This window comes from Drosophila subobscura, chromosome O, assembly GCF_008121235.1.
Source record: "Drosophila subobscura isolate 14011-0131.10 chromosome O, UCBerk_Dsub_1.0, whole genome shotgun sequence".
Lineage (NCBI taxonomy): Eukaryota > Metazoa > Arthropoda > Insecta > Diptera > Drosophilidae > Drosophila > Drosophila subobscura.
Window position 1 is genome coordinate 21,044,907 of NC_048533.1, and position 14,824 is coordinate 21,059,730.

Below are 14,824 nucleotides of genomic sequence, written 5' to 3' on the forward strand. Positions count from 1 at the left end.
ACCCCCCAGAAGAGTAACCAAAATGGAATGCCAATTGCTACAGTGGGCAACATAGGTCGATCGATCGAGCGATAAACTATCGCTGCTAGTGCTGCTAACTATCGTTCAACAAATACAAATCTATCGATCAGTTTCCATATATAAAGATCTATTCACGTTTTCTTTTGCCATTTGTGTCCCATGGTACTTTGGCGTGGAAGTTTTTATTGCTTTATGAAAGGTATAAAATTGCATAATTCCCCACCCAACGACCACGCCCAGGCATATACAAAAAACAGCACCCCCAACCCCACATCGCACTCAACCACCATCCTCCCAGCCCACTGCTTATAGCGACACCCTCACCTCACCCTCTTGGGTGTCTGAAGCCACCCCATCAAAGCCATTTGGCATCGCTCGGGCACACTCACGTGTTGCATCTCCTGGGACTTGATTAAAGCAACATAAAGCAAATAAAAGCCGAGAGCAAGCTCTGGCTAATAAATGAAAATATGAAACGTATGTGTCGACGGGTCCTGCCCCCCCATAAGCCCAGGTTATATATGGCAGCGGCAGCAGGACTGTGGCAGGAGTCACTTTAGTTGGCTAGTTGTCAACCGATAAGCTGTGATATGTGGCGGTTGCCACCCGCTAATTATAACGATGGGATCACTGGCCACAGGGCTGTAATCTGGGGGAAGGAGCAGCCAGTGGGGTTGGGAGACAACTTCGAGAAGTTTTCTTTGGCGTGCGGCTGACATTTTCAATCAGCAACTTCACAGAAAGCAGAAAAACTTCACAGAAAAGTTTCGGGGCACAGGTTTTGCGCCGAACGATTTTTGACCTTTCCGGCAAGCAGAAGGAAGTGCTGGAAGGGCGCGGGCCAGGGAGGCGGCAGTGGCAGCATGTCAGGGAAAATTGCACATCTGTCAAATCGGCAAACAAGTGATTTCCGCAAACAATTGAAGAAAAACAGCCAGTCAGGGCAGGGCAGGGCAGGGGCAGAGCAGGACACGGGCAGGACAGGACAGTGCTGGCCAGGACATCCAGAGCAGGACATGCAGGAGGGGTGCAAGCAGTGAATGCTGCATGGTGGTGGTGGTGGTGGCATTCGTGGCATTCGGTTCACATGTCAACAGTCCCGCCACCCGCCACCCGCCACCCAAAATTTCTGCTGTTTGTGCACGTAAATTGCTTTTGTAAGCCGAAGAGCCATTGAAAATTTTCAGCACACACAAAAAGGAAAATAAGAAAAGGAAATAAATTGAGACGAAACGAAACGAAACGACACGAGATGAGAGTTGAGTTGAGGCGGCATGAGGCGGGTTGGCATGCGCCTTGTCATGCTTTTTTAATGAAGTGCCTGGGCTGTCGTTTAAGGAACATATTGTGGCTCGATTTGATTGTTGTTTAAGGGTTAAGCGATTCTCCACCCTGTCAGCTAGCGCTCTTCCCTTGCCAATCACGTACTAACAATAACTCTCCGCCACTCTCTTCTCCATTTGCAGCCACAACCATGACAAGAAGACGTTCGAGTCCGCTGGGACTCGAGGCGCTGGTGTCTCTGACGCTGGCCCTGCTGGCCATAATGCTGATACCCACACAAGCCGGTAAGTGGTTTATTATGTCAACATAAATTATGCTTAGCTGCAGCTAAGTAGCTCGGAAGTGCCACAATCCCATGCCAAATCCACACATCTGCAAGGCTCTTTATTTTGTTTGTCTATTTTGATTATTTTTGCCATCAATTCCGGGAACTGACCCCCGATTGCGTCCAATTAAAGGCCATTGTGACAAATTGCCAGCTGCCGAATCTTTCTGCCGCTTGTCCTGGGTCAGGGGTCATCACTGGCCAAAAGTCTGTTGCATTTAATTAAGAGCAGCAGTTCCATTTCGATGCAGAGGGGGTCCCAAATTCAATTGTTGTCCTGCGCTTCGACTGGCGGGCGGGCAGTGTCCGATAACTGCGGGCTCTACGTACTCTCGTATAATTAAAAGCAAGTGCTAATGGTCTGTGCCATCATCAGCAGCTAACTCGACGCATCTGTATCTTGTATCTCTTGTGTCTGCATCTGCATCTGCAACTGCCTCGAGGGGGAGCCGGAGCGCAATGTGTTAACTTTCACATTTGCCAAGGCAATAAAAGGCAATGCCTAACGGTTCCACAGCCCGACTCTAGGCGTGTTCAATTTAACGACTTGTTTAAACAGAACTTAAAGGCAAATAAACCCAAAAAGAGCAAGACCCAAAGAGACCCAAGCTCTCCTCGGGAATATCGGTCAGCGGCAGAAGACAAGCAAATGCCAAAACCAAAATGTATGCGAGAAGCAGTACTCCATCCAGCCTGGGGGCCATAACCAGAGAACCCATAGAGCCCAGAGCCAGAGCCAGCGTGCCATTGTTTAATGGGCATTCAATAAACAGGCAACAAGCGAGACTCTCCGCAGCTCCAACTCCAGCTGCAACGTCAACGTGTCGTCCAGCCTCGCTGACTGATTTGGCCTAGTCAAAACGATGGGCGACAATAGTCAGGCTCGTTGACCCACATTCGGCAGCGACCACTCCGACACTCCGACACTCCGACACTCTGCTTGCATTCACAATTCCTGGAATTTTCATTAACACATGTCCAAAAACCTACGCTCCGTGTGTCGTGGCTGCATATGGAAATGGGAAAAGAATTTTTGTGAATGGGAGAAGACTGCGAGAGGGGGGAGTCTGGTACCCATGGAGCACCCGCTGGGCATTTTTCTCACCTATTTATTGATTATTACACACAGTCACAAATCTGTTACACTAACAAGGCAACAAAAAGCGGCCTAATGGACAGCAAGAGCCCAGAGCCCAATCCCCAACTGAAAGATTGAATGTGCAGACACCACTTGAGTTTGATGAACTTGGTGTGCCGCGGCTGGGCTTGAGTTCTCTCAGCATGCTCTGGTAATTGAATTGTTCCATTATAAATACACGTATGAGCTGGCAGCTAATGCATGACTCAACAGTTGGGCTTACACGGTGCCCCTTCCGCGGTTCTGGTTCTGGTTATGCTACAGCAATAAATCAATGGGACTAAGCGCTTGATGTCAGCCGGACTTGGACTCCAAAGATGATTAACAGCGGGCAGAGATGGACACTTCACAACAAGTGGCATTTGCGTCATAACAAAAGCAGCGATCCATTCCAAGCGAAGTCCTCTATTTATTTGCCATTTGTTTGAGCAGCTATCGAAAACATTTTGGCAGCCAAGAGCTTGGCCAAACATTTAACCGTAAGTCGCAGGCCCGCGGGCAAGTTGTGCAATTTAGCTGCCAAGAGGATGCCTCAAGTTCAAGTTTGAATTCAAGCTCAAGGTCGGTGGCGCGTTGGCACGGTTTCAGCCAGCACACACATAATCATTATTTTATAAGCCACGAATTGAAGCTGGCAATTTCCATTTCAGTCGTTGCCTTCCGTCTTTTGGCTGCTGCCTGCCTGCCTGCCTGCCTGCCTGCTGGCTCGCTTCTTTTCATGGGGCGTTTTCATCAATCAATTTCGAACGTGAGCTCGCATCTCGTTTTTCTCATGCTTATTAAAGCCACGAAAAGAACACAGAACAACTCAAATCAGGCGGAACAGGTGTTCTCGTTCTCTCTTTGCTGATTCCTTTGACACCTACACCAACTGCGATCGTTGGTCACTGAACCTTGACTAGCTGCCAGCTTCTAGCTCCCCACTGCCCATCTGCCATTTCCCATTTCGTAAATATATTTTATTGCCGAGTTTTTGTGATTTCTTAATTTATAACCAATTACAAAGGCATTAGCATTAGTACTCCGCCGAGCGAGCCAAAAGATCTTCAATATTTTTGTTTATTGCGCACATAAATCGCCGCTTTATGGCCTCAGACCCAGCTCCAGCCATAGACTGGGACTGGGACTGGGACTGGTATCCCAAGTTAAAGATATTTTGCGGAAGTCAGCGATGTTCACTTGCCGCTGTGCCTAATTAGCTTGTATTAGCCAGGCCAGGCCAACTATCTGGCTAGCCGCGCTATCGATGGCTTAAAAGTTTTGTGCGTGCCAGCAGAACTTTTCTGGCCAGGCTCGGGCTCTGTGTCTGAGGTACACATCATTATGGTTTCATATTAATTGCATGGCTCGGCTGATGTCATCAGCGTCAGCATCAGGCATCAGCGTCGTCATCAGGCCCTGGGCTGAGGCCAGAGAAGATGCCTCTGAAGCATCGGCTGTGGCAGCGTTAATCAAGATTTAGCGTTGTCCAGTCATCAGCTTAGCCACGCGCATATAATTAACATTTTTGCCAGCAGACAGCCAGACACCCAGACACGAACCCAGAGCCAGAGCCAGAGCCAAAGCCAGACATAGACCAGGTTCAATGTCAAGTGGCAAGGCGGATTTGGCTTATCAGGTGTGTTGATAGCACTGCCCACAGGCCCACAGTCCCACAGCCGTTGTGGCTACCGCCATCCTCTTCAGCTGCTGCCCATCCAGCGATCGTAAATATTTTATATATGCAAACATACTGACACCAGGGGCCAATAGCCATAGCCATAGCCGTAGCCATAGCCATACGTGGCGTACATTGTTGTCTGCACTCCAGCCCAGTCGGGGAGTCGCAGAGTCGAAGTACGAGTAAAAGTTGCTGTAGAACTCCCAGTTGAAGCTGTTTGCTTGGCAAACAGAACTGGCCAAAGCCGCTGACCATTGACCGATATGGCAATGAGGATGATGAGCATAGAATGATGATCATGATGCTGCTGGCGATGCTGAAGATGTGTTGGCTGGCTGCGTGGCTAAGGAATTTCATAGCCACTTAGAGAACAAGTACGCAGAGTTAGAGATCACGAACTTGCGGGTTACAGGCCCGCACGAAGCAGCAGGCAGCAGGCAGCAGCCGGCACCCATCGAACGTGAGACTGGCCAAACGGATTGGCGGAGAGAAACTTTCATCGGTGACACAATTAGATGGGCCAGGCCCCATGACTCCCAAACTGTGCAACTCCCAACTGCGATTTCAACCCCAATCGGCAGTCGATGTTGTGCTGTTCTTGGCCATAAATAAGCATTTATGCTAAGCGGCAAACTCGACAACTTTCCTTTGCTTTCCCTTCCTTTTCCCACTCGTTCATCAATTTGTCAGAAAATGCTTTACAGATTTTTTTTTGAGTTGGCGCGAAGCCGCGTCTGTGTCCCAGTCTCTGCGCATGATAAATTGACCATGAGCTTGAGACACTCATAAAATATACATTTGTTTGGCTTAAATGTTCCGGCGAGCCACTTAGTTGGTTTTTGATTTAGCCCACGCCAAAGTGCCGCGTCTGTATGGGGGCGAGGCCATTGACCAGAGACCGCCAAAGGGCCGCCAGTTGGCGTTGCCGTTGCACTTGATTCTCCAATTAAATGGTTAGAACTGCGGAGCAGCGTGTGAACCAGAATCGGAGGCGGAAATTCACTGAGAACAGGAAGGCAGGCAGGCAAAAGGCAGGCAGTCAGCTCTCTTTTGATTTGTATCAGCATTAAATTCTCAACTTCCTGCGACAAGGTCGGGGGCTAATTTCATTTAAGTAAATACGCTTGCGGTTAACTCACAGGCAATTTGAAGTGTAACGGTAACGTGTGGCCACAGAGAGAGAGAGAGAGAGAGAGAGAGGGAAAAAGAGAGCGCGCGCTGAAACCACAGCAGCCGCTGCCGCCCAAGCCTCTGCCGTTTCTTTTTCGGCCAAAGCCAAATGGAATTACAATTGCAATTACACAATTTGGCTATTAACGCCTCGACGCTGTGGTGCTGTGCCGTGCAGTGCCCCATTCCACCTTTCACCTTGACAATGAAATGGTTTTCAATGATTGCTGTAATTTCTGTTTGAAGAGCAGCAACGAAAAGAGACGCAAAGAGCAGCAGCGTGAAGAGAGGCAAAGCAAGGAAAAGAGAAGCGCTCTGCACACAGTAATCTTACAATCCACCCCCACGCTCTTGCTCTGCCTCTTGCTTTTGCTTGGGGAAATGCAAATGAATATCTTTTGCTGCTGTTTAGTAGAGCAAAACACCGGCTGGCTGGGCTAGCTGACTGAGGTTGAGTAATACAATAATACAGATTTCCCATCAAGACAACAGCACAGCACAGACACCTATCGCTGTATCTCTCTATCTGTTTCTTAAAGTGCTTCGGCTGCTGCTGGTGTGGCTGGTGGATGCCATAATCATAGCTCATATTATGCATGCTGCTACGAGTATTTCCCTATTGTTGTTCGATGTCATTGAACTTGAACTTGTCGTCGTCGTCGTCGTGGACGTGAACGTGAATGTGAACGATCCAATGTGGATTGTGGACTGTGTCGCGGGGCGAATGTCTATTTTTGGTTCGACATTTTATGCAATTTCTCGCCGTGAATATGCTAATTTTGATTTGTATAACACGTTGCCCCGCTCCACTACGAAAAACGTGTTCAAAATGTTAATTAAATGGCAAAACATTTGCGGCTTTTATTCATATTTATGGCAATTAGTAGCCGCTGTGACCCAATTCGGTTGTTCTGCTAATTAGTGCTTATGATACGTGTAGGATGTGGAAAGAACCCATCTCTCTGTGGTATGCTCCGGCAATTGGCAAATGCATTTCGCATCTCACTTAGACATTCAGCCTGGCGCCACATTCAATCCCCAACTGGCTACTGGCTGGCCACTAATCGCTGTCTAAGAGAGCTAAAAGGCACCGGCACGCTAACAAGACAAGACAAGACAATGATGGAGACCCACAAGCCGAAGACAAAAACCCGAAGACGGCTACCGTCTGCAGAGCGCTTGACCAGTGCAAAATGTTTTCGGTTCGCTAGAGGCAGCGCTGGAGGCAGGCAACTGGAACTGGGAGCTGGGTTGGCGTGTTAGAATTCATTTTGACACTATTTAGACGAAGGGAATGGTAATTAGAAGAGAGAGAGAGAGAGAACTAAAGGCAGATCTCTATCACAGGTGCAATGACTTACCCGGCCTGGGAGCAGCGTCTTTCAATTGTGTAACCCTAGAGGCCCATGCCCAGGCCCTGTGCCCAGACCCATCTCTATGTATTCTCCCATTCTAATGCCTCAGTGGGTTCAATCAACTCTCCGGCTGGCACCTTTACGCATGGCAACCACAGACAGTCCATGGCTCCAGCTCCAGCTGGAGCTTTGGGTCATGCCAAGTCAGAGACAGGCTCAGACTCAGACTCAGACTCAGGCTTCGGCTCGGAGCTCGGCTCGGCTCTTGAACTAATACTTTGTATAATTATCGCTTTGCGCTGATCTTTTGCACATGATGTACGAGTATTCCTGCAGTGTCTCCTCTGCTCTTGTGTGTGCGAGTCTCCTCTCCCTCTCTGTGTGTGTGTGCAAGCACTGGGCCATTGAATTTTACGGCTTTTGGCCAGCTCTGTCCTCTGTCGGCTAACACGCAACATTCTGCAGCAATGAGTCTCCCCGCTGCACTATCTGCAGTGTCCAATCATTAGGCGAATGCCAAGGCGAATGCGGCGTGGGAGGAGAGAGAGATACGAAGATACAAATCGACTACAAGCTGGAGACAGCAGCAGCAGCAGCAGCAATGCGATGGCGGTGGCGGCGGTGAGCAATTAGCGCTTAGAATGCCACATGGATGCGTTCCACGAGCACTTAATTGAAACCAAAGTCAGAGTCAGGACACGGCAGCGTGAGAGAGTGGAGCTGCGCTCTCTCCCCAGCTACCACTCAAATTAATAAACAGTTACGCATGCGCAGTGGAAAACTTGTTGCTCGCTGGGAGGCTCCTACTGCCTCCTCCTGCCTCCACCTGCTCCGCTGCTGATTGCTGGGGCCGGGCCATGGATGCATCCATCACTTGTCAGGCTGAGGCTCCTGCTGCAGCAATCAGAGTCTCAATCTGCATTGAAATCTGCCGTTGGACTTTGGCTTGTCTGTTATTTCGGCAATTGCTGTAATCAATGCGCTGTTATCAATAACAGCTAGCGGTGTAATAATTGAATGCAGACCAGGCATCCTCCTGCTCCCTGCAGGCCTGCGCTTTGCACTGTCTAAAATTGCGCAAACAAAATTATGATATATTTGCCAGCAACAGCAACGGAACGGAACGCAACTCAGAACAGAAGAGATCAAAGTGGAGCTAGTGGAAGGAATGCCAGTCTGTGATTAGCCTCAACTCTGGCGGGGGAAGAGTGCACTGACTGTCGGACAGATTGATTGCTGAATGCGGAGGGGGAACGGAGGATTCATTAAAGCCATGCAAAGGCCATCAAAACAAATCAAAGACAGGACACATGCTCGTAAAACTCTAGGGCCCCGAACTGTGGGAAAGAATTCCTGGCGACCGAGCCGAGCCGAACCGAACCCCTCCTTTAACTGCTTAATTACAGCGCCCCAAGGCCAACTGCCTGCCAGCCAGTCGACTGTTGCCTCATTATTATCTATTAAGCAGTCAGGAGCAAGCGGCAGGGAAAAAGTTCGCCCCAAACCTGACAAAATGGCAAACTGACAAACGGACAAACAGACAAACAGACTCTCTGACTCTCTAATGACATTGCCCGAGCAGGCAGGCAGCCAGGCAGTCAGGCAGCCATAAATATGCATATGAGATGAGCTCGAGGAGCAGTCTTGGGCCTGCAATTACAATGTCCACATATAGACAGGCAGGATTGTGCGGGTCTAGGTTCTAGGCATCCACTGATATTACCCTTGCCTCGGTAATTGTTTCATATGCACGGCAGCCAAGAACAACCAGCAGCAGCCGCAACCAACAACAACCTTCGACTGGTGCAATTTCATGGCCATCCACATCCACATCCACATCATGACCATCGGGCATAATTTACTTAGAACGAATCATGGTCTAGGCTGCTGCCTGGCCAGCATCAGTTTGGTAATAAAACACAGCGTCACGCCAAGGTAGCGCCCAGTGCTAGTCGTAGCCCTAGCCTTTTGCGCAACTGCGTCCAATTTGGGTAGCCGCAAATCGAGGAGCAGCAGCAGCAGCAGTTGCATCAGCAGGAGCTCCACCAGCAGCACCAGCATCAGCTTCGATGTCTACATTGCTACCTTGTCGCCGACATAATCATGTTAAATTACTCGCAAATTCATTTGCTGTGCGGCCCCCAATGCTTCCAGTTTGCAGTTGCATTGTTAGGGCGCCTTCTGCCTTCTGCCTTCTGCCTGTTGCTTGGCTCTTGCCTGGCGGCTGCTTTCAGCGTTGATGCATGGACATGATACGGGCCTGGGCATGGGCTTGGGTCGGAAGTCTCTGGGCTCCTTCTGTCCGTCCGTCTGTCTGTGTTGTTGTTAGCTTGTCGCTCACTCCATATTGATCTGCTTGGCATTATGGAAATTATGTGATCAAGGCCATGGAAAATGGAAATTGTTTTTGCCCCAAACAACAACAACAAAAAGTGCATTAAAAAAATTTGCATGCTCCTGCTGCCAAGTGGCAGTTGCCTTTTCTCCTTCCTTGTGGGTTGCATTCTTCCTAGTTGCTGCCTTTTGCCTTTTACTGAGAATCGCAATTATAGATCGATTTATTGCTCGTCTCCACGGGCATTGTTTTAGCTGCATCTAATTAGACGATAGATAAATATAGAGAAAAGTAAAAGAAAAAGAAAACGAAAGACGCTCCACGCTCACACCAAACAGAGAGTGAGAAATGGTCAGAGACTCAAATCTTCTTCGTGGCTTCGGCTGTGTTTGGGCAAAGACAATATAATGTGAAGTAACGGCAGTTTGCAAGCAAGAATTGGAAGAGCGACGAAAAGCCAAAAAATCCACCCCCGTTTCGGTCACTCGCATGCATATGCGAGCGTAGAAATCTAAAAATAGAATACGCGTGCATGTGTGAGTACGCACAAGCAGACGACGCAACTACATATTTGCATGTAATTTCTTCTACAACAATTATTTCGGCAGCAGCAAATAAATAAGCAAATAAATCGTATGTCGTTATCCAACTTATGTATTTACTATTACTCGTATATTGTCTTTGGTTTGGTTCTGCGTTTGGTTCTGCTTCTGCGTCTGTGTCTCGCCTGCAGTTGAAACTAAAGGTGGGTGTGGTCAAGTTGTCACCGCTGCAGCTGCGAATAGCGGTACACAAAAAGCAAAACAAAGAGAAGCAGCCGAGAGAGTCAAACGGCAAACGACAAACGCATTTGGGGACAACACAGCAGACACTGCAGAAGATTTGTGTTTATTTTGTAATCTTTGAAATATTTGTGGCATGGCAAATATTTTCACTCGCATCGCCTTGCGTTTCCGCATCGAGCGCGGCCATAAAAAAAGAAGAAGAAATCGTAGAAGCACCTCCAGGCACAGCACAGCAGCAGCGAGAATATTTTTGGGGGAAAAACTTCTACTTATTCCCACTACTTCCAGCGTCTCCACCCACCCACAAGCCACTAAATAATAAAGCGTAACCAGCAAAAGGCGTGCCTGGGGTTTGGCCTGGGCCTGTGTGTGACTATGGTGACTCTGGTCCAGCCACGGCCACGGCCACAGGCCCAAGCAGCACCTAGGCCTACTTATGTAAGTGAAGCTGCCGAGTGCTCAGTGCTAGAGCCAGTGCCAGTGTTCAGTGCCTTGTGGCTTGTATTTTATGGTTTGTGTACACATTTTTGCACACATGCGCGACGGGTCATTCAACTTGGCTCAGCGACAGAGAGCAGACCAAGCAGCCAGCCATGGCCATGACCATGGAGGAGGATCAGAGCGGGAGGGGCTGAGGCTGAGGCAGAGGCTGGGCGAATGCGCGCGCGCTTTCCTAGAATAAACAAAATGCACGACTCGAGCAAAGAGCAACAGCAAAGAGCGAGCTGCAGCCAACGCCGCCGCCAACAACTACAACTCGGCTTCAACTTCGGCTACGAACGCTGCCCCTACACGATGCAAGTTGTTAGCTGGGATCCACATCAACACCAGCCACAGCCCGACTTTGGCTGACTAACTGACTGACTGACTTCTGTTTGTTGGACCGACACGACCATGTTTGATGTGTACCAGCAAAGAGCAACAGCAGCCAGAGCCTCATGCGTTGCTCCGATCATCATCATCATCATCATCATCATCATCATAATCATCATTATGCTGCTGTTGTCCGTGGCTTGTTTTAGTTGTTGCACTTGCACAGCACAAAAATTGTTGCATAAGTTTGGCATTACAAGGCAGGTCCCTGGTCCCTGGTCCCCGGCAACTGGGGAGTTGTCGTCGTCGTCGTCGTCTGGGCTCTGGCTCTGGCTCTGCTGCATGATTGACTTCCATTGCCAGCCAAATTCTGCACACTGCCTGCTGCACTCTTGAGTGTTCAGTTCACTCAAGTGGACTCCACTCCATGAAGCTCCACCTGTTTGCTGGTCGACAATCCTTAACTTAACAGTTAATGTGTGAATTTTTATGCGTTGCCAGGTTCGGTCTTACCGCATAAAATGTAATTTACATCCGTTAGTTAAGAGAGAGAGAGCGGAGCAGTTCGTTGGCCACGAATTGAAATTGCTACTCTGATTTGTTTGACCGAACTCCATGCCTTTCTGCCTGTGCCTGGGCCAAATTCCATGCCGTTAGAATTGCTTTGCTCCCTGCAATTTGCTGCCAAATTGTATGGGCCAGAGAAGCGCAAGTCATGCCGGTGTGGGGGCCCCCCAGGTAAAATCTGAATGAAATATGCGCCAAATTGTCAACCCTTCAACTGGCAGCAATTAATCAAAGCAAAAGCAAAGCCGCCAGCAAGCAGCATAAATTCATAAAAAAGCAATTTGTCAAATCATTTGTGGCATGCGGCGTGCCGGGACGTCCTTTTGTTGCATGTTGCATGCGGCTCATAGACGCCACCACAGCAGCAGCAGCAGCAGCAACAAGTGGCCAGCAGCAGCAGCGACTTTGCTGGCCAGCTGTCAGCTTAAACAATTTGTTTGAGCCAGGAACCAGGGGGCCGCTGTGGGACACACGCAGGCAGCTCGCAGCTCGCAGCTCGCAGGCCTCAGCCTCAGCATCGACTTTTGTACGTGCCATTTCTGTGCTGGATTGCTGCCTGCTGCCTGGCTGCAGTTTGATTATGTGGTAATAACACGTTGCACGCACACACAAAGCCAAGCTGCTGGTTGCAATTTGGAGCTGCTGCTGCTGCTGGACCCTGTTATCAGAACCCCGGCCAGAGCCTATCAACAGAAGTGGCGGTGGTGGCGGTGCTGGGCCTACGCAAGTCCGTTTGCCACGTCCGGACCGGAGCGGGACCGGAGCCTAATTTCAATTGCATGCAGCCACAATTAGAGGCCACGGCACTCGATGCCTGCAATAGATAAATGAATTTATTATGGTCATGGCCATGGCTAACGGATATGGCCATCATAAAGTGCTTGGGTGTAACTCTTGGCATTTCATTAAATAATAAACATTTCTTTTCGCATTCCTCATTGCAGCACCACTCCAGGAATACACGGAGATCCAGCAGTACTCGGGTAAGTCCTCCGATCTCCACTGATTAACTGGCAAAAAATGGAACCACTCGTAAAATGTGCAGCCAGCCAGCAGCCAGCAGCCAGCATCTAGATTCGTTTTTATGATGATTACGCTGCTGAAAATAATAGTTGAAGAATATCTCAGATCTCAGATCTCAGATTGCTCCCCCTGCCACGAAGACGCCATAAATGTTTGCCAGATTTATGGCATGCCGCGAATTTAATTTGTTTTTTTTTTCCAGCTAGGAAAAGGAATTTTTAAAGGGTGTTCATGGCCCAGCCCTCTGCTGGGAGTTTGTACATTAAAATTAAATAACAATGTGCAGAATATGCTCCTCCCTGTGGTGCACAGGCAGTCTGTGTATTTCCCACACAATTTGCTGCTTAATTAGGCCTCCGCGAGTGATCGAATCGCAGCTAATCTCCTGTCATAAAGCAGCATTATTAACCTGTTAGATGAGGTGTGAAAAAGGCACAAAATGTACACAAATTGAAACATAAAGACTGACTTTTTACGAGTTGGGTTTGGGCGGCGAAACGTGAGAGCGAGAGCCCCAAAGATTTCAATCAACAACAAAAAAATGGTCTATGCCGCATGCGCAGCGCTCGACTCGGGGTACAGCTTGGGGTCTGCGGTCTGCGGCGGTGTTCGGGGGCTTAACGTGTTAATGATGTGATGTTGAATTTATTGCGGGTGGACGTCACTAAATTAGGCAGCGAGACAGCCAACAGACAGCGGACAGCAGTTAACGGACAGCGGACAACGGACAACGGACAGCGGACAGACGTGCGCATATTTTACTTCTGGCACTTGACTCTTAACGTTTAACGACGCTGATGAGCCATAAAAATGTGTCTATAGAGCTGCACGTATTATGACAGCTGCTGGCGCTTAGTCTTTTATTTATGGCCCCCAGGGGCGACGACGACGACACAGTAGCATACATTGTGCACCGCCCCCAATCCCAAACCCAAACCCAAGCCCAAAAGCCCCCGACTGGAGTGGTTACTGATACTGCCACGGCCTGCATGCATAACTAATGGCTGGAATTTATTAGCCAGGGAACAGCTTGGAGTCTGGCCATTGTCTCGTGATTGCATTTTCCCAGGCAGCGCTCCAGATTTGTAATGTGAGCCTCTCGCTCTCTCGGTCTCTTTTGCAGAGGGTTGCTACTACAATTATGCGCACTACAATGAGGGCGATCGCATCATGACCAATGAGCCGTGCCTCAACTGCACCTGCCACAACCGCATGCTGATGTGCTACCTGCGCGTCTGCCCCTTCACCAAGCCCATTGGCCACGATTGCATTGTGGAGAAGCGGGAGGATCAATGTTGTCCCATCATCACCTGTCCAGAGGGTAAGTCAGAGTCCCAGCTGCAGCGCAGACTTGGAGGTTAATCTTTTTCCCTCAACAGTGCCCGTGGATGTGCCCTACCACACGCCGGAGCCCGGCACCGAGCTGAGCATTCCCGAGAAGTTTGGCTGCAGCATTGAGGAGAAGTTCTACCCAGAGGGCGCACAGGTGCCATCGAACCCCAACAGACCCTGCGAGCTGTGCTACTGCATCAACAATCAGACCAAGTGCGTCATGCAGGAGTGCACGCTCCACGTGGACGGCTGTCTGCCCATCTACAACAAGGGCTCCTGCTGCCCCGTGCGCTACAGTTGCGGTAAGTGGCACAACCCCAACCCTGCCTGCCACTCCCACTCCCACTTACACAAACCCAACCCAAATCTTCTTTGCAGACCACGAGAACGAGTTGGACTTCCTGGAGACTTCCACCACGACGACAACAACCACGGAGCGACCCACCACGGGCTTTATTCTGCCCACGACCATGATGCCAGCGACAGAGTCCAGCGATTGCATCTACAATGGCGACATCTATGCGGACGGTGCCTCCATCAGGGGCAAGGATGCCTGCGAGCACTGCTACTGCATGCGCGGCCACATGGTGTGCGCCGTCCAGGACTGCCAGATGCCCATGATGGCGGCCAATGGCACCGCCTGCCGCGCCATGCCCGCCGCCGAGGGCGAGTGCTGTCCCAACAATTACATTTGCGAGGATGACAGCGCCACCACGGAGATTGTGGAGCTTACCACAGCCACTCCAGCCAAGGACATTCACGGCGAGATCCCGAAGGAGGATGTGGATCTGCAGGAGCACATCGATGACGAGGAGAAGGAGGAGGACAAGGAGACGGCCACGGAGACTCCCACACTGGAGGAGGGCAGCGGTGAGGTTGAGGAAGAGGAGGCGACGACCACGACAGCTCCAGCAAAGGACTTCAGCTCGACGCCCGAGAGCTCCACCGCGGGCATTGGCTCGGACTCTAGGATTGATCTGTCAGCCAGCTCGACTGAGGCAGCCACTGGAGATTCT

At 49.9% G+C, this 14,824-nt stretch overlaps 1 protein-coding gene across 1 annotated transcript in view; it reads left to right on the plus strand.

The window, feature by feature from the left end:
- LOC117899439 (mucin-19) overlaps positions 1 to 14,824 on the plus strand; it is a 37,210-nt gene that overhangs the window by 14,392 nt on the left and 7,994 nt on the right. Inside the window, exons 2-6 of the mRNA XM_034809443.1 lie at positions 1,488 to 1,589; positions 12,398 to 12,436; positions 13,600 to 13,797; positions 13,856 to 14,110; positions 14,187 to 14,821. Coding sequence (XP_034665334.1) covers positions 1,496 to 1,589; positions 12,398 to 12,436; positions 13,600 to 13,797; positions 13,856 to 14,110; positions 14,187 to 14,821 — 1,221 coding nt within the window. The 5' untranslated portion in view covers positions 1,488 to 1,495. The remainder of the gene's footprint in view (positions 1 to 1,487; positions 1,590 to 12,397; positions 12,437 to 13,599; positions 13,798 to 13,855; positions 14,111 to 14,186; positions 14,822 to 14,824) is intronic.